The sequence below is a fragment of the Chrysemys picta genome, chromosome 1 (genome assembly GCF_011386835.1).
Source record: "Chrysemys picta bellii isolate R12L10 chromosome 1, ASM1138683v2, whole genome shotgun sequence".
Lineage (NCBI taxonomy): Eukaryota > Metazoa > Chordata > Testudines > Emydidae > Chrysemys > Chrysemys picta.
Window position 1 is genome coordinate 299,976,426 of NC_088791.1, and position 20,691 is coordinate 299,997,116.

The 20,691-nt window shown below is 41.7% G+C and overlaps 1 protein-coding gene across 5 annotated transcripts in view; it reads left to right on the plus strand.

Moving 5' to 3' along the window:
- VPS36 (vacuolar protein sorting 36 homolog) overlaps positions 1–5,551 on the plus strand; it is a 72,202-nt gene extending 66,651 nt beyond the window's left edge. For 4 of the 5 annotated variants that reach the window (XM_065581268.1, XM_005305621.5, XM_065581267.1 and 1 more), the window contains exons 12-14: positions 2–86; positions 2,972–3,048; positions 3,131–5,551. In XM_065581268.1, coding sequence (XP_065437340.1) covers positions 2–86; positions 2,972–3,048; positions 3,131–3,224 — 256 coding nt within the window. In that variant the 3' untranslated portion in view covers positions 3,225–5,551. The remainder of the gene's footprint in view (position 1; positions 87–2,971; positions 3,049–3,130) is intronic. The other variant, XM_008168039.4, reaches the window with a different exon arrangement.
- Positions 5,552–20,691: the final 15,140 nt, after the last annotated feature.

A 20,691-nucleotide genomic window follows, 5' to 3' on the forward strand; every position in this document is an offset into this window, starting at 1 on the left:
GGCTTCGTCTATTTGACAGCGGTGTAATGGTGATTGAGCTCCAGTCCCACAATGAAGAGGAAATGGTGGCTTCTGCTTTAGAGACAGTATGTGAACTTCATTTCCTCCAGTAATCTGTCTGTAGGGAAACTTAAACACATTAGGTGTAAAACTTGAGGTACAGGATTTCCTTTTGAGCTTTTGAAATACAAAATTTTCCACTTCCAAAATCCTAAAACAATATTTTGTACTTAGCATTTTTCATCTTCAGAGAGCTGTACACACATTCATCTTAGGGCAGGTCTACACTACCACTTAAGTCACTCTAACTTACATCGCTTAGGGATGTGAAAAACCCCGCATGTCCGTCCTGTCCCGTCCCGTCGTGTCCTCTTTCACACCCTCCGCCAACACACACACTCACTCACTCACTCACTCACACTCTCTCCCTCTCTCTCTCTCTTTTCCCCCTCCCCCCTCCCCCCAGGCCAGGCAGAGAAGTCTTGTGCTGTCCACACCAGCGCTAGCAGGAGATGCTCTACCACTAATATAGCTTCCGCTTCTCGCCAAGGTGGAGTAATTATGTCGACAGAAGAGTGCTCTCCCGTCGGCAGAGCATGTCTACACCAGACATGCTGCGCTGATGTAGTGCTGTAGTATAGACCTGCTCTAGATCACTGTTCACTCCTCAAGGAATAAATCTCTCTTAGAGCTCTTGTCAGACTTCATTACCTTAAAGTCCTTCCCCAATTCTTTTGCATAGTAGGAAGAGTTTATTTGATGGCATGGTATTTGGCCCATACATTAACTAACTAAATTGGGCTTCTGACTGTGTTTGGTTTGATTGAAAGCAGATATTAAATGTAGGTATGGAATGTGTGCTTGTTTTTGCTTTTATACGGTAACAGAACATAGTATGTGCAATATATATTTTACATTGAGTTTGTTACTTTGAGGAGACTGCCTGTGTTAGAGGGTACTGCATAGAGGTAGCTTTGATTCATTAAAAAGGGGTAGTAGAGCACAATATAGTTAGCCGATACTGGTTCTGATCCATTTTGATACCTGAAATGCTGTTACTGCCACATCATCTGCTGTGTTTCCCTTGCATGTTATAGAACATAGCACACACTCTTAATTTTCACAAGCTCAGAAGGCTACATGTCAGTGTTTCCAAAAGAAAATAGTCCTGTCAAATTAGAAAATTTAGTACTACCAGATGCACCTTTGCTCTTGAGACTTGACATGGACTCCTCAGAAAATGTATATAAAACTAAATGTGCAGAACTATGTTCCTTCATTAAAAGGGACACTTTTAAACATCAAATACTTTCTCAAAACAAATGCCATAGCTATAATGCAAATAACACCTTTGATTATTAAGACTGAAATATTTAAATTCTGATTTCTTTTAGGACATTTCATGCATTTTTGTTAATTTTCTGCATTTCTTTCAAGAAAATAGACTCATTGGTTCTCCTTTTGTTTTTAGTCAATTTTATGGTGATGATGTATTAATTTGTTGTCTTCAGCAAGTGTGCTCAGCATTGTAAAAAAAACACAGTCTCTTCTTCAGGCAGCTTTAAGCAGACACATGGACATTATAAATAAGGTCAGACACACAGTGGAGAAGGTGGATTTATCACAAAGTGGTGTCGTTTTTTGACATAACACTAGGCTTCATAGACAAATGTGCTGTGAGGAACGGACTTGAATTAAGAAAGATGGATGTCTTCCAAGAAAAGGAATCCTCAGGGATATAGGCGTTGAAGAAGAGACAAGTGGGATAAGATTGCAAAAGGAACAAGAGTGAGGTATGAGTGGGGCGGGGGGAAGGTGATAAGGGGGAAAGGAGGTAGAAACGATATTGGAAATTAGTTAGGAGCACACTTGTGTATAGCTTTCCAAGTGCAGTAAGATACAGTAAGATTGGTTTCTGAGGGAAGATGAGAGGAAGCCAGTGTGGGGTTTGAAATGGGCATGGAATGGTTTGAGTGGCAGGTGAGGTAGGAGAATCAAAGGGGTCAACAACATAGAAGCTGAATCATTTGGGATTGATGGTTGGGAAGGAAAATTATAATGACCCAGGGGTCATAGTAAGTTGTGCAATCTACTCAGTATGCTCTGTGTTTCACCCCTAGGTTTCAATGGTTTAGCTTTACCACATCTAAATATAGGGCCTACTTTGATATGAGAGTCTGTAAAGGATAACCAACATAATTAGAAATTGCAATGGATAATGCAGAATAAATCCCTCATAATTTGAGGGTCGCAGGAGAAGGCATGTATGTGTGGGTGTGGAAGGCTGCTTGAACCTACAATAATGGAGAAATATAAGGACAATTCATTTGCATGAAAACCTGGCTTCTCTTGGGCCTGCCAAAGTCCTGAGACCTAATGGAATGCTGGTTTTCACAAGTTAGTACCAGCAGTGGACTTTCTGAATTAATTAATCCCAATTCCCCACCTCCTTCTGGGTGACTTCAGCTTCTAAACTGAAGACCCTCCAACTTTGATGCCTTTCATTTCCTTTTCCAAACTTCATTGTTTACAAAATCACTTAGGGAAGACTTAGTGTGACTGTGCTTTATAACTATTGATTGCACAAGTATATTGCTATTTATGGGCTATTTTTTCCCTACCCACTTCTCCCATGTTATCTTTACACGTACATGTACACACACACACACACACAAGAGACACACGGTTTCATTTGTTTGACTAGTTCCTATCCTTTTCTGCGTTCTTCCTTTTTCATACTTAGCACACTTCCGGAACGCTAGATAGTGTATTGGACGAAAATTGCTTATTTTTTGTTTTTTAAACAAAAATGCAGATAAAGCAGTAGTCTTCACTAGGTATTTGTTACCAATTTGTAACAGTTAACCCTCTGAACTGAGACTGAACTAAAATAATGGAGAAAATTCTTTCATTCTGTAGTAGAAAGGAAAAGATCAACACTATTTTAATGCCATGCTTTTCTCTCTGATAGGTATCTGAAAAGGGTTCTCTTACAGCCGAAGAGTTTGCCAAGCTTGTGGGGATGTCTGTTCTTTTAGCCAAAGAGAGGTAACTATGATAATTTTTAATAACTCCTTGATTATCATTTTGCTCTTACCAAATATTACAAATGTTCTTTCTCTTTCTTCAGGCTGCTTCTAGCTGAAAAGATGGACCATCTTTGCAGAGATGATTCAGTGGAAGGCTTGAGATTCTATCCAAACTTATTTATGACACAAAGTTAACGATATTGTAGTTCATGCATGTTTATCATGTAATGGTTGAACACAAGAGAGCAGAAGGGGGAGCCCTTCGAATGACAGATTTTAAGATTTTGCTTTGTTAATCAAGACAGTGGTGAATATTGTGATGAAAAAGCTTTTTCAGCTATTTCAAATGCTGAGTGGTCCTATTTGGAATGGAGAGGAATGTTACAGAAAGTAACAGGAATCATGGAGTCAAAATCATCTGATCTCAAATTGGCAAGCTAACATACACGTACTCAGCGTAAGTTTTACGCTATAGTCCATTTATCTTTTTACTTCAGGAGAAGTGAGATGATTTCACAAGAGTTAAAGTGGAGGAAATATCCTTTGTGGTCTGTTTGCAAAGGCAGACAGAACATAGAACACTGTCATTTACTGCATACAGATGATAGCAAGGAAATAGAAGTGTGTACATGCCAAAGCAAGCTTCTTCTCCGTACTCTCCAACTTCAGTATATTTTGTGTGTCTGTGAGTTCAGATCAGAGACATATATCCATAGGGATGAGAAATGTGACATGGTTTATGAATGTTGAGGTCTGAGGAACAAATCAATATTGAATACTCTCTTTTCCCAGGAACTATAAAAAATTTTCCTAGCAAGGATCCCAAATTTTGAGAGTCGAAGCCCAGGGAATTCTTTATAGATATAAATGACCTGCCTTAATAGAGACTAACCTATGTTATGAAAATCTGGAAAACATAGTGTTTAATGTGTCATGTCTAATGCTAAATAGACAAGAAGTATTGTGAGTGCAGAGTTCCTCCTTTCTTTGCTCTCCCTCCCCAAAAAAGCTTCATTATGTTGCTGTTTGTGTGTGCTTTTGCCAACTCCTTTAGATAGTGTTGAGGGAAATCAATTATTCTGTCACTGCATCCTGTCCAGCAGCATAATGACCTGTTTTTCCTTTTGCACTTCTAAAGAAAAGTCATTGATCAAAGCTGCCTACCGTGTGTCTGTCTTGGAGAGACGGTTTGTTAACTTGCATATCCTTAGTCTGCAGAAACCAGTTTTTAATATTAAAAGGAGGAACAGAAAAACCCTCATGTTTAACAGTCAAGAGGTATAAATCCTTTGGTTTTACCTATGCTGTGGATTTACAGAATTCAGTTACACAGCCCTAACTTTCTGTAACCCCTGTGGATTTGTATATTAGTTATATGTTTTAGAAGAGCTAAAGTTACATGGACAATGGTAAGTGGTGTCAGAGGCCCACATGACTTAAGCTTCCCACATAACGAGTTATGATATATTATTGCAGAATTCAGTTCAAAGTTTGGATGAACACCACATTGATGTAGCTTTGAATTAAAGATATGGCAGTAATAATCAGATGGAAGAGAGAGGTTCTTTTAATTGTCTGAAAATATTTCTAGAAATCTTACAATATCACCACAGCTTGGTCAAGGTTGAAGGGCTGCTCAGGCTCATGTTTTTGATAGAGGTATGAAAAGTTACTGTTTACCTGTTTGTTTTCCCATGTACCTCTGCTTTAAATTTGCCTTGGTTCCTCTCCCACACCTTCATTGCAGGCTCTTGTAGGATGCTCATTTGGAGCGAAGACATGCTGTCCCCTAGTACATTTCCCTAGTTAGCTGTCATGCCGTGCTCTCTTAGGGCACTGTTCTCCTTGCATTTCCTCAAGTGGAGGGGAGCCAAAACTCATTGATCAGGCAGGGAAAGGAATTACACGGGGAAGAACTGGTATCAGGGCATTCTCAATGCTCTGTACTCTCTCTGCAGCAGCTTTGTAGGGATCCAGATTTATGGGTGAGGAAGAAGGGACCAGTTGAACTCCACCACATTCTCTTTTTTCACCTCCCCCCAGTAAACAGGACAGATCAGTACAAGTTACTCCAGACAATGTACTCTCAAAGAGTTGAAGAACTGAGAGGCAGAGAGGACACCTAAAGTGGATGTTCTTGCTGTCAGTGTTTCGCTGGAGAGCCATGAATGTTAGGAAAAGATCCACTGGTTTAGGTGGCTGAAACCTTCTTCATAAGGGGGCAGCTTTTCCTCTCCACAGCCATGATGAAAGTATCAAATTTACACTCCTAGCGTCCATTCCCCTACTCAGGAATAACCCATATAGAGCCCTTAGTTTGTCTCAGTTGAGCAATAATGGTACAACATACATCTTAGCTTTAGCCTTATGGTACTTCCTTGGCCTTTTTTCAAGATAGGTCCTTTTTCTTTGTATAGGGAGAGAAAACTCCATGGGTTAAATTATGTTGCTTATTTAGAATTTAATTGTATATATTAGAAAATTGTTGCCACAAAGTAATAAAAATAAAATGATTTTCTTAATTTGTCTATTTCTGTTTTCTAAATGCTTTGGGGGAACTTTGAAGCCACAAGTCAGAGGCCTGGCAGTTTGGTAGGATAAGTTTTTAAATGTTCACTGTCTCAGATTGTATCCTTAAGGATAAGATACTATGTATCTTTTGCTGGAATGTAGTGGTTAGACACATCTCAGCAGAAGTGCCTTATCACACTTCCATCAGGAAGTGTATACTTCCGCAGAGCTCTAAACATTTATTTTTTAGTCCCTGAGTAGGGACTCTTCCCACTAGTACATAGTTTAGGGTTCAGCACATGGAACCTCGGGTCTGATTTTGGCCATAATTGTTATTACAAATAAAAGATTCTTTCTAAAAAAAAAAAAAAGCGGGGGGGGGGGGGGTGGTTTGGAAATATCTCTTGAGTGACAACAGCAGGATACAAATGATCATCTGCAAATTCCCCAACAGTTAGCTCTTCTAATAGTTAAAGGAACTCTGTCCAATGGCCTGAGTCTGCACAGGGTCTGCTGCTTTTGATTGCCTGGGTAGACTTACACCCCAATAATATAAAAGAGCACACATACTCAAAAACATATTCTAGAGTTGTGGGTACCAGCATTTTCAGAGCCTCGGGCCAAGACTTCCTAGTTCTTTGATTTATAAATCCAGATACCCACAGGAAAAGGGACTGTTTCCAAGATAGGACTTAAAATTTTCTTTTAAAAGATTGCAGGAGGAAACTGTTTCAAGCTGACATTTTTGGTTCTCTTATTTCCATGAGCACTCTTAAAGTAAACAGGGACTATTTGCAGTGAAAAATCAGGGCATAACTAATTGTCACATATATTCAGTTTGGTTTTATATTGTAGGTGTTTAGTGATTATCTTTATGTAGGTAGAGTTCTTTTCAGATGCTTGTTTAAATATGACAACTTTACATTTTTTTCCCCGCCTTCATGATAAATGTTTTTTATTAGACCAATTAAGACAATGTCAGTTGTGCCAAGTGAGGACTGCAGAATTAGACATTAGAATCCTGCAAGCCTAAAACAGGCTTGATCCACCACTTGTTGAAGCTTCTGGCAAAACTCCCATTCACCCCAATGGTGCTGAATTAGTCCTATTGTCTAGTATAATAAGCCCCAGTGAGTTAATCACTTAAAAAAGAGGAATATAGTGAGTGGTTATGATACCATAGAAATAAAGGATTGTTTAAAGGACATGGTGAAATAACAACACAAAATGTTTTGGCCTGTGCAATATAGACAAAGGGTTACTTGAGAGTTAGGGGAAACTGGAGCCAATATGAATAAAAGATGAAGTGGTGGGAAGGGATATATAATTATGGTTCTGTAATATTTCCACTTTCCTTTTCACTTTAGCTAGCCTCCCTTCACCTATTATTATCAACCCTGTGCTTTTGTATTTTGAGAGCTTCTTACTATTTGCTAGACCAGGGGTAGGCAACCTATGGCACGCGAGCTGTTTTTCAGTGGCACTCACACTGCCTGGATCCTGGCCACCGGTCCGGGGGGCTCTGCATTTCAATTTAATTTTAAATGAAGCTTCTTAAACATTTTGAAACCTTATTTACTTTACATACAGCAATAGTTTAGTTATATATTATAGACTTATAGAAAGAGTCCTTCTAAAAGGTTAAAATGTATTACTGGCATGCAAAAGCTTAAATTAGAGTGAATAAATGAAGACTTGGCACACCACTTCTGAAAGGTTGCCGTCCCCTGTGCTAGACCATTCCTTATTCCTTCATAAATGTAGGCTTGGATATGCTAGAAATTTCATCAACTTGAATCTTGCCATATGTCACCAGAAGTAATGCTTGAACAATTACTATACTTTCTACAGTCCTGTTTTTTGTTTTGTTTTTCAGGAATATTTTGGGAAAGCGATTATCTTTCTCTTGGGCTAACTTCCAGCAGGGACCATAAACTATTTAAGGGCAACCAGCTTTAATGATAATGAACTAGACATTTTGTCTGCTGCTAGCCAGCTGCCTCAAAAATCAGTGCTGGTCAAATAAGTTCTCTGAAAAAATTGTTCCTGCTGAAATTTAGTGCCTTAACAAAATTAGACATCAATTCATAGCATGACAATATGTTTGTTATGTGCAGACCTAAGCAAGGTGCTATGAACGGAATAATAATCTTATCTAGGTTTTCATACTGTGCTCATCACTCTATTATCTGAGTACCTTACAATTTCAACCAAATGATCACAAAGGGAGAATTTTGTTTCCTTATTGCAGACTTTTGGATTATATTGCTTTTGGCAGAGGAGATGATAAGCAGAGAGATTGGTATGAAGGAAGCATGAGCAGGGACTTTGGGGGGGCGGAATAGAAGAGTTGGTTTCTATTCTTGTTTCTGTCTGTAACTTCAGCTAAATCTCTCAGTGAATCAGTTTACCTAGCCATAAAATGAGTATAAAACCTCTGTCATGGGGTGCCTTGAAGATTACTTACTGTTTTTAAAGCATTTTTATATCACTGGATGAATGGCACTATAGAAGTGCGCAGTATTATGAGTAAAGTATATTGCCAGATCTTCCAGACCCTTTGAATAACTATGAAAGAACTAGATTATGTTTTCTTAGGTACTTGTGACTAAATTAGAAAAAAAGTCTTATTCATAGAGGAAAAACTTGGTGAAACATTCACTAATATAAGGTTTTTCAGATGTTAAACATAGGCAGCATGAGTGAGGCGTTGATTTGAATGCTGGGAATTCAACAGAGCCTCCAGTGGAGAAAGACTTTTTACAACATAATTCCTATAGTCTCAACTACTCAGTCATTATTAAAATTATTTTACAACTTCTTTACTGAAAGGGAAAAGGGGTAACTGAGTGTGGCTTATCACCCATTTCACACAAAGCGCTCTGATATTACGTTACATCTGTTCTCGGCAGCAGAATAGCCGGCATCTTAAGAGACCTATGTGGAATGAGCTGGTGGCCTTAGTCCTTTTCCTAGTGCACATGACCACATCAGCCACCCCTTGCTGGCATGAACTGGGATTGTTGTTACCAGAGTGATCAGACAGGCCAAGGACTGAGTTGGCAAGAAAGACTGAGTTATTTTCTAACCCCTCTAGATTAGGGTTGAGGCATCTCACCCGAGTCTTGTCCCTGGAGAAGTGTGAGACCGCTTGAATGGCTGCTGCTTGTGCTTTGCCATTTAGTGTTGTTAGAACTCCATAACGTCAAGTGAGATTTGAGAACTAGACCCCAAAACAAACAAATAAAAACTTTTACAAGTACTAAAACGTGGGTGGTCATCATGGCTGCATAAAGAAACCACATGTCCATCAGTTTCCAGGGGGAAAGAAATGACCAATGTTAGTAGCATATATCTATGCTTGGGTTGTCTAAGTCAGGATGATGAACATGGGTTTGAAAGGTCTTGCTTTATTACTGTAACACTTCACTCTATGCTTTCCAGAAAATTGTCCAAATTACTAGGCAAGTGTTTATCTAGCTTTCTGAATGTTTCTGACAGCACTCCAGATGGCAGTCTGCCTTTGAAGCTTAAAACACCCTGGACCAAGACTAGCATGTGGAAAAGATTTTAACTTATGTTGATCAAAATAGAGAGGCTTTCACAATGAGTGAACCTGGGAAAGGGGGGAACTCAGAGGAATTGCTGGATAGTTAGATGAAAGTTACCAATTGCATGATTTCAGTATTTGGGTGAGGCAAGAAATACTCAATGTTTTTGGATGCTTTATCTTCCCAATCATTTGAATAATATAACTGTTAAAGCCCAAAACTTTTTTTTTGCATATTTTCAGACAAAAATACAAAATAATGTTCATGTTCTTATAACATGCCCATCACCATAGTATCTGAGTGCCTGAAAGCAGAAATATTCTTTACATATAACAAATATTGATAGATTTAAGCAGATTGAGAGAGATGTAACCCAGGCAATAAGGACACTAGTTTTAGCAGTGACCTTAGGTACATGGGGTCAGTTCATTGCACAAAACAGAAGGAAGAATTTGTTTTACTCTGCAATGTCTTTCTGCAAGAAGGTAGTTTTATTAAGTATCCATTTCTTAAGTGCCCTTCATAATAGTATCTAAGTGCTCTCTATAAATCTTGAGTCTGAGGAATATTCATAAATGCAGTAGCTTCAGCTTCATATCTACACTGCAAATGTTAGAGGCTGCTGCTCTGGCTTAATTGAAGCATTTTATTGCTATGTCTTCAATTTTACACCTCCGCTCTAAGACGGTTTTTGAAGATTCTTCCCCTGCTACTTTCCCACTCTTAGACAACAATAAAAACAACATCTGCATTAGTCAAGCATGGGGCTTACACTTAAGTAAATAAATCAATGTTTATAAGCACCTAATAGAAGTGGCCTGATTTTTCAGAGGTGCTGAAACTCATGGATCTCAGTGCTTTTAATGGGAGCTGTGGTATGGTGCCTCTGAAAATCAGGCCACTGATGTAGGCACCAAAATGTGGTTTTCGGTGCTTAACTTTTGGCAAGCAGGTTTGAAAATTTTGGCCATCATGCTTTGAAGAGTCAGTTTAAATGGTCATTGTGTTCTGGTTCTAACGTGTATCCCATCTGGCTTATTCTCCACACCCACACACCCAGCATAAGGCACAAAACCCAGAGGAGTTCAGGAGAAGACCGGGCCAGGCCATTTGGCTGAGGACTGGTGGAGTTTGCATGGTACTGGCACTTGGCATTGAGATCCCAGACCCCCCGCCAGCCATCCTTTTCTGCGTGTTTGTTTTTCCCCTAGGAGAGGAGCGTTTAACTGTAGCATTTACTTTGAAGTAGATGCTGGAGACACACATTTAGTCCTTGGACCACCTGGATCATGTGGACTAAAAATAACTCTCAAACAGTTTATCCAGGCTGACTTCATTTGGAGTAGGGGTTGCTCTCAAGGTGGGAGGCTCGGATTGAGGAAGACTCAATACTGAATTTGTACTGAGAAGGTTGGTTGCAAATGTAAATGTCTGAAACACGGGGATAAAGCCTCCATAAGAACGGCCCCACTAGGACAGACCAAAGGTCCATCTAACCCAGTATCCTGTCCACCGACAGTGGCCAATGCCAGGTGCCCCAGCGGGAATGAACAGAACAGGTAATAATCAAGTCAAGGGATCCATTTAACATAAGAACATAAGAAAGGCCATACCGTCTCAGACCAAAGGTCCATCTAGCCCAGTATCCTGTCTACCGACAGTGGCCAACGCCAGGTGCCCCAGAGGGAGTGGACCTAACAGGCAATGATCAAGTGATCTTTCTCCTGCCATCCATCTCCATCCTCTGGCAAACAGAGGCTAGGTACATCATTCCTTACCCATCCTGGCTAATAGCCATTAATGGACTTAACCATCATGAATTTATCCAGTTCTCTTTTAAACGCTGTTATAGTCCTAGCCTTCACAACCTCCTCAGGCAAGGAGTTCCACAGGTTGACTGTGCGCTGCGTGAAGAAGAACTTCCTTGTATTTGTTTTAAACCTGCTGCCTATTAATTTCATTTGGTGACCCCTAGTTCTTGTATTATGGGAATAAGTAAATAACTTTTCCTTATTCACTTTCTCCACATCACTCAGGATTTTATTTACCTCTATCATATCCCCCCTTAGTCTCCCCTTTTCCAAGCTGAAGAGTCCTAGCCTCTTTAATCTCTCCTCATTTGCCGGCCACTGCCAGCTTCTGGCAGGCAAAGGCTGGGGACACCATCCTGGCTAATAGCCATTGCTGGACCCATCCTCCATGAATTTATCTAGTTCCTTTTTGAACCCTGTTATAGTCCATAAGGAGTGAGAAAGTTAAACTACTTTGTCTCTGCTTGAATCCAGCTTCTGCCCCTGCGGTTCTGAGCCCCGCCTGGCCCAGTTGTGCTGAAATAGGCAGCGTCGGGCTAATAAGCTGCCCGGCCGCTTAGGGGCTGGGTGTGGGATCCAGCTTGTCCTAAGGGGGTCGGTGCACGGGCCAGCAAACTCTTCGGGGCTCGCTCTGTTCGCCGAGCTCGCGCTTCCTGTCCGCTGTCCCGCTGCAGAGTCGTGAACCTCCCTCCCCCGCCCCGGCAGATCCCTGGGAGGGCGTCCCCGCTTGGGCTTCCCGTCTCCATCCCGCGCCCCACGGCGCTTCCCGCTGCTTCGCCCGGCCAGGGGAGCGCCGCGCCGCGTAGCGCCGCGCTGCGGGGGCGTTGACAGGGCGATGCCAGTCAGCCACGGGGAGGCGCGCCCTGAGCCCGGGCGCGGGACTAGCTCCCCTCGGCCCGGGCGCGTCCCACAGGGCGGCTGCTGCTGAGCCAGGCTCCGCGGGAGAGACGCGCAGATGTCTGGCCACGAGAGGTGTCCTTCCCTTCAGGTAAGGGCTTCCCCAGGGGCCAGGCCCACAGCCCGGCCCCCTCCTCGCCCCTGGACTTGGGCTCCTGTCGGGCGCCTGGCGGGGTTTGCAGACCATTGCTCTTGACAGGGCAGTGGGTGGCGGGGATGCGTCTGCTCCCCTTCGCTTGGATCCTGCGCTGAGCGCTGGAAACGGGCTCAGCTTGAATCCTTGCCTGCTCCTGCCCTTCGGCTGTGGTGTGGATGGCAGCAGCTCCCCAGCTCCGGCAGGATCCGTGTCCTGCCGGTCAGCAGCCCCCGGGCTTGCGACAGTGTGGTGGGCTGGCTGGCTCGGTGCATACTCCTAACAGGGACGTGCCATTCCTGCAGCAGTTTCCCCAGGCAGAAGGGACCCGGTTCCTACACACAACTACCTAAACGCTGGTTGTTTCTTCTCGGTTCTCTTCCCTGGGGCTCCAGGCTGCCTTTTTCAGCCAATGGGACAGATCCTGCCTTCAGCGGCACCGGTGCAACCTCATTCATTTCTGTGGGATTGTAGCAGTGTAACTGTCAAGAGAATTGTCAATAATGCACACTTCTACAGACCTTTACTTCTTCATAGTAATGAATTTTAATTAAACCAATACTTTTAGTCATCTTTAAAAAATTTCACATGAAAATATTTCCAATATCTTGATGCAAACAATCATATTGACTTTTTTTTTGTATTCCCTTGGCTAATGTTTGTGCTAGTTAAAAATATAACACACTGCATTTCTCTAACACCTTTTTCCCAACCTCAGTTAGCCTCCCTACCTTAAAAAAAAACAAAAAACAAAACACTTCTTTTTCACACATATACAGCTGTGCCCTCAAGTACAAAAGTTCCTTACAGCAATGGGACCTGCAGAAAAATGTGAGAATGCAGCTATTTGTGGTTAAAATATTTTAATGTTACAGCATAGAAAAGATAATCAGGAAATTTAGTGTTAGCCCAGCTAGTCCTAACTTCTGCTGACCAACAAATCTCAATACATACAATATTTGTACCACTTTTTATCCTTCATCCTTTATCCATTGGATCTTCTTTGAAAATGTGTTATGAGAAGTGCTCTGATATGTACCTGTTTAGTCACTGAGAAGCTTCGATAACCCTGCTAGTTGAAAATTTATTACCAGCCTACATGGAAATGCACCAAAGGCAAAACAAGATTTCCTCTACAGTTGGACTCTTGTTTTTACTGAGTATCGCCTCTCATTTAAACCTCTCATTTAAACCTCCCGAGACTCAGGAGATCTGTGTTCAAGTTCTGTCAGAGGCTTCTTATGAAACCTTGGGCAACTCACGTAGGTCTAGATCCTCAAAAATACTTAGGCTCCTAACTTCCATTGGAATCAATAGAAATTAGGAGCCTAAACACCTTTGAGGATTTGATCTGAATCTCTGTACTTTAAATCTCCATCTGTGAAACTGACATACTTCCCAAAGTGTTGTGAAGATCTTCATTAATGTCTGTGAGATGACCAGATACTTCCGTGAAGGGAACCATAGAAGTACCTAGATTGATAAATATGTAGATGTTAACACACAGCACTAGTTAACGTGTCCTCACATGACATTATAGACATATTGCCTGTCTACATTTACTGGCAATTCTGGGTCTCTGTTTTCCTCCATCTCCAGAGTCTCAGACTGCCTGCTTACAGAGTCACTCTGAAGGTCAGTAAGCCCCAAATTTGATCTGATTGTTTTTTCTTATCCATTTGCAAAGTCCACATATTAGGGTGACCAGATGTCCTGATTTTATAGGGACAGTCCTGATATTTGGGGCTTTGTCTTATATAGGCACCTATTACCCCCCACCCCTGTCCCGATTTGTCACATTTGCTGTCTGGTCACCCTACCACATATTGTTATGTTTACAGAATACATGATGGTGTATAGTAGCACAAAGGCTCTATTGGCATGGATTTGGGCTAAGTTATGGGAGTTGTCCAGAAACAGTACTCATCAGAACTCTATACCCCCACATGTGTTGTTTGTTTTTAAAAGTGTCCTTTTTAGTTCAACATTAATTTTATTGGTACTACTTTTTTCTTATTCTTTTGCCTAAAATGTGTCAATGTTTCCTTATGCTCCCCCACGGCCAGCTCCAGGCAACAGCTAAGGAAGCAGGTGCTTGGGGCAGCCAATACAAAGGAGCGGCACCTCCTGGTCTTCGGCGAGAATTCGGCGGCAGGTCCCTCAGTCCCTCTCTTCTTCTTTGAGCTGCCGCTGAAGTGCTGCCGAAGAGGAAGAGAGGGAGCGAAGAACCTGCCGCCAAATTGCCGCTGAAGAATCAAGTGGTGCGATTATCAAGTGGCGCGATAGAGCTCCGCCGATCAGTTTTTTTTTTTTTTTTTGGCTGCGTGGAGCGGCAGAAAAGCTGGAGCTGGCCCTGTGCTAGTGTTCTATTCCAAGCTGTTTAGATACCATCTTTTTTGTTACATGGCCAGAACAGTGGGGCCCCAATCCATGACTGGAATCCCTAGGCGCTACTGTAATACAAGTAATAAAAATAATTAATATAAATTCCAATATCCTTAGTTACAATGTACAGCCTTGGAATAAAAAAGGGGGGAAAAGAATAATACATTTTAGAAACCTCAAAAACTATTGAAAATACTGTCCTGTACAGTTCAATATAACTAAAAATTCACATAAAAAATAAAATCACTAGAAAGCCTAGAAATCATGGATCCATAGATTCTAAGTGATCACTGTGATCATCTAGTCTGACCTTCTGTGTAATACAAGCCATAGAACTTCCCCAAGATAATTCCTACAGCATATCTTGTAGAAAAACATCTTATCTTGATTGAAATCATTTTTCCATTTTCCTCTACGTGTTTCTAATGTTTGTGGTTTGTGATTGTTCAGACTCTGGACCAGATTCTCAGTTGGTATAAATCAGTGTAGCTCAACTGATTTCAGAAAAGCATCACTAATGAGTGGAGTCCAGGAAGAATTAAATAGCACAGAAAAGATTTTAAAAGGGAAAGAAAAGAAATCCATAAGGGTAAAAGCTTGGATGCTTGAATTCCATCTCTGATGCCACCAAAGGCAATACAGTATATTTAATTTTTGACATTCATTATTTATTCTTGCTTGGAAGTTCTTCCAAATCCCTTGATATATAGTAAACTATCATTCATTCCTCACAGCAGTCCTTCAAAGGAAATCTCATCCATCCATGTGATCTCTAAACTAGTTATAGACGTCCTGAGGCTGAAGGTTGCTGGCTACTTGCTATACGGTGCTGAGCACCCTAGCCATACTGATGTCAATAAGAGCTCAGCACTTGGTGAGATTAGGCCCCAAATGGTGGAAGCAGATGTTACCATCTTTGTAGTAATATCTTTCTTACACATGGCATTTCTAGTGTCATCAATGTCTTTCAACTGAAGATAAGACTTCTAATTTGAATAAAACCACATACAATAACAGTGCAAAATTGTCTTGCTCATACGTACAACACTGATCAGCTTTTGATGAAATATGATGCCACCTAGACTACTCTGTTTATAATAATGAGTTGGGGGATTATATTAGAAGATCTGAAATTCACAGCAGGTGTTAACCCTTAGGAAATCAGCTAATCCTAAAGGCAGTTAAAGAAATAGTGGTTAAAAATGATTAATCACCTTTCCTGAAGTACAGATAATACAGATAAGTAGAACTAAGAGACTTTAAAAACTATTATTTTCTTTTCACTATTTATACTGTTTGCATTCTTTTCATGTTGGGCAATATAAAGGAACTTGCCAGCCAGTTTCATACTTGTGCTGATATAGAGTTTCTGGCTGATTTCACTCACAAGTTCTCAAGCACTAGTAAGATGCTTCAATGTTTAGGTTGCAAAGACTGCTGAAGAATGTTTATTAACGAACAAACATTAAGGACACTGTTTTTCACCGGATTTAAAAAAAATCCTGGCAACATTTCTGTGGGTTTTAGATTTTGTAAAACTTTATTTTCCCTGACCATTTTTATTTTTTTCCTGACAGTGTCCCTGTAAAAACTGGCCAGTTTCCTGATGAGTTGCTAGGGGGCACTATTGTGTGAATGAAAGAGCTGCTGCGGAGGAGAGGCCTAATCATGAGTCTTGAGAGGAGCCAGTCCAGACTTGACTCTATTCACTTGCCTGTCTCTGGAACCCCTCACATCCTCCAAGCCTGTCTGCCCAACGTGCCACTCCTCTGCCCGCTTCTTGGTCCCACCCTGCTCCTGAGGCCAAGAAGTTGCTGAGGACAGGGAGGCACTGGCATAGTGTCAGCATCACGTCTGAGCAGAGAAGCAGGAGGGAAGTGGCTGATAGCTCAGGTGAGATGAATGGATCTCTTTGTCTATTGCAGAGGAGGGGTGGGGTTTCAAAGCTTCTCAGGGTGAGTAGAGGGGAGCAAGAGAAGATTGGGGATCTGAGAGGGAGGAGAAGGGTGAGCACTTGGTGTTGGGAGAAGTGTGGGAGCCACCAATACTGCTGCTCCCCCCCTTACCACTGTAGTGGGTCAGAATTGTGAGAGTGGAAAGCTGTTGCTTTAAGTCAAGTTCATTTTATAACCTTATTGAACTAAATCCTCAAGTAGTGTTCATTAAGTATCTGGTTAATTATTGAAGGCCCTTTATTAAGGGAAGTGTAGTATATAATCTGCTTTATGTGAAGCCTTATGTTCCTTTACAAAGAGGGAATATTTGCTGCATAATATAATGATTCACCTACAGAAGCTTGTAATGAACAGGTATTTGTGCCATCACACTGGCTCTTGGATCTTTGACAGTTGCTGTAAAAACAGATCTGGAAATTAAAGGAATCCACTGGGTGGTAAAGAGTTTTCTATCTGTTTTGTATAAAATCAGTAGAGTCAGCAGCATTACTGTGAAACAAGAGTCCTGTAATTTTAAGTGTGTGGGAAAACTCATTTGAATAGGTGCAAACGGTCTATGTACATTTAGCAGGCTGTGTCCCATAAGTCCACTTGACTTAAATATACTAGTCTGTCAATATTTGCACCAGGCTGAGAGGGGAGAAAAAGATGCAGTGAGCAATAAGGGGAGAGGATTGAGGAATGCATATGGAGCCAGAGAGGGAACAGGAAGAAATGAGAGCAGAGATGTAAATAGGTGTAGGATTGAAACTGAAACTCAGAACTTGAAATGTGAGACTGCAAGCTCTTCACTACACTGAGTTTTTAGCAGTTTTCTCAGTTGGTCACCAACTACTGATGCTCCAGCAGTGTTAGCAAAGGTGAGAACGCTAGTATAGACCGCATGCAAACATTTTAATCACTATATTGAAGCCTTCTCTGAGCAGATCTGGACAAATCAGTGTAAGCACGCTGGCACTTGATCTACACTAGTGCTTCCACCAGTTGAGCAGCATTGGTACTAGGCCAATGGTGGGAGAATTTCTAAAATTCTCCATGTAGGTACAGCTTAAAACAGTAGCTCTGAACCTTTCCAGACTACTGTACCCCTTTCAAGAGTCTGATTTGTCTTCCATACCCCCAAGTTTCACCTAACTGAAAAACTACTTGCTTACAAAAGTTAGACATAAAAATACAAGTGTAAGAGCACACCATTACTGAAAAATTGCTTACTTTCTCATTTTTACCATATAATTATAAAATAAATCCACTGGAATATAAATGTTGTACTTACATTTCAGTGTATAGTATGTAGAGAAATATAAACAAGTCATTGTCTGTATGAAATTTTAGTTTGTACTGACTTCGCTGGTGCTTTTTATGTAGCCTGTGTAAAGCTAGGGAAATATGTAGATGAGTTGCCGTATCCCCTGGAAAACTTCTGCGTGCCCCCAGGGGTACACGTACTCCTATTGAGAATCACTGTCCTAAAAGACTGGAAAGGATTTAAGGAGATGATTTTATCGGGGGAATGTTGAATAGATGAAAAGGGGAAAGGCTTGAAGCGGGAAGGCCAGAGAAGAGAAGGTTGCAATTATTATTCATTATTTGCATTACAGTAGCACCTAAAGTCCCCAACTAACTTTGGGACACTCATTGTGCTAGGTGCTGTGCATATGCTTAGTAAGACAAAATCTTTGCCCTGATAGGTTTATAAGCTAAATAGACAAGATAGGCAAAGGGTGGGACAGGAAACAGAGGCACAGAAAGATGATAATAATAATACCTACCTCTTATCTAATGATTTTCATCATTAGATCTCAAAGCGCTTTGCACAAGAGGTCAGTATCCTCATTTTACAGATGGGGAAACTGAGGCACTCATCACCCCCCCCCCCATCCCCAAGACAAACACACACACACACTGGAGTCACTCACAGCCACTCCTCACCTCCGATGCACATCCCCCCCCCCCCCAATACACTGGAGTCACTCACAGCCAATTGTCCTGTTCTGTTCATTCCCTCTGAAGTATATGGCATTGGCCATTGTCAGAAGACAAGATACTGGGCTAGACGGACCTTTGGTCTAACCCAGTATGGCCATCCTTATGTTCTTATGATAGGAAAGGAGGAATTGCCATACAGGACCTATAGTCCACCTCATCTGGTATCTTGTCCCTGATGATGGCCAGTACCACATGTTGCAAAGGGAAGTGCAAGAATACCCATAATAGGCTGTTATGGAATAATCTGCCCATAGGAGAAGTTGTTTCCTAACCTCTGTCCGTTAGCAGTGGATTTATGCCTTGAGGCATAAGGCTTAATTATCACTGTATAATCTGCCTGCTCTCTAATATAACTGTGGATGTTCTCACTACCTATATCAATGTCTAATCCTTTTTAGAATCTTGTTAAGGCCTTGACTCGGTGATGATTACATTCTTCAGACATGTGTGGCTTTATTATCATATTACCTTTTATTTATTGCTTTGCCAAGCTGTGCATGCTACTATTAATCAGTCTCTCTGCTGGGTAAGAGAATGTGGAGGAAAGATGGACATGGGCAGGGCCGGCTCCAGCATTTCTGCCGCCCAAGCAAAAAAAAAAAAAAAAGCCGCGATTGGCGGCGGCAGTTCAGCGGCAGGTCCTTCGCTCCTAGAGGGAGTGAGGGACCTGCCATCCCCAAATTGCCGCAGGTGCTGCCCCTCTCCCTTGGCCGCCCCAAGCACCTGCTTGTTAAGCTGGTGCCTGGAGCCGGCCCTGGACATGGGGAACACAAGAGACAAAACTCCTCTTATGTTCTAGATCAATGACTTTAACAATCTTGTCAATGTTAAATGAACTCACGGTTTTTATGATTACTGACAAATTGAATGGTCTGCATTGTGACCGAGAGACTTAAAACTGTCATCTTTGTGCTCTTCCCCCATCTATTGGTTGTATCTACCTGTTTTCATAGACTCACAGAATTATATTATAAACTCTATTGAGCCAGAAATCATTCTTCATTGTGTTTGTACAGTATCTAGCATAGTGGGGAAGACACCATTATAATGCAAATAATAATAATTGCCTTGCTTTGATAATAGTGCCTTTTGGGAAGGTCTTATCTTTTGGATTGATTGTAACATCCTTTTCAAACAAATTGTTGCTGCTGCTATCATAGTCCTCCTCTACTTATTTTTACTATAAGCTTCATGGAGATTTACTTGATGCACTTTAAAACAAAATTGTGATTACTCTGATCTATATAAGTGGAACGAAAATAAAAACTATGCATTGTAGGACGAATTTTCAAAAATGGCATCTATAATTGTGGCAAAATCAACTGCAGGTGAAACTGACAAAATTTAGACTTAAAATATCTGATATCACCAATAAAATAGATGGGGAAAACGCCAAACCTTAGCACCTTCCCCCTGTGATCAATATCAAGGATCTGCAACCAAATTGTAGATCTAACAGTGATTATTAAATATATTGATAAACCTGAACCAAAAGGGCAGTTTGAGAATCAATGACAGATTTGTATTGATTCATTTTTGTGCTAATGAGGATTCTCTTAAACACAAACAAAACAGTTAACAGAAAGTGAAGTTACTGATGGTTTTATATATGCAAGCACTGGAATAAATTGCCTAGGGAGGTTGTGGAATCTCCATTATTGGAGATTTTTAAGAGCAGGTTAGACAAACACCTGTCAGGGATGGTCTAGATCGGGGATCAGCAACCTTTGGCATGCAGCCTGTCAGGAAAATCCGCTGGCGGGCCGGGACATTTTGTTTACCTGCAGCGTCTGCAGGTTCGGCCGATTGCAGCTCCCACTGGCCGTGGTTCTCCATTCCAGGCCAATGAGGGCTGTGGGAAGTGGCATGGGCTGAGGGATGTGCTGGCTGCCGCTTCCCGCAGCCCCTATTGGCCTGGAACGGCGAACCGCAGCCAGTGGGAGCTGCAATCGGCCGAACCTGCAGATGCTGCAGGTAAACAAACCGTCCCGGCCCTCTAGTGGATTTCCCTGACCGGCCGCGTGCCAAAGGTTGCCAATTCCTGGTCTAGATAATACTTACTCCTGCCATGACTGCAGGGAACTGGAGTAGATGACCTCTCAAGGTCCCTTCCAGTCCTATGATCCAATGAACACTAGCAATAATCCCTTAATACCTATGTGTGCAGAGGTCAGAATCCATGTTGTATTCTCAATTTTAACCAATTTGTATTTTATGTTAATTATGTTGCTTTAGCGCAGCGGTTCTCAAACTGTGGGTTGGGACCCCATAGTGGGTCGGGACCCTATTTTAATGGGGTTGTCAGGGCTGATGTTAGACTTGCTGAGCCCCAATGCCCAGGGCCTAAGAGCAAGGGCTGCGGCCCAGGGAGGCGGGACTTGGGACTTTGGCCCCCACCCTCACCCGAGGCAGCAGGGCTCGGGCAGGCTCAGG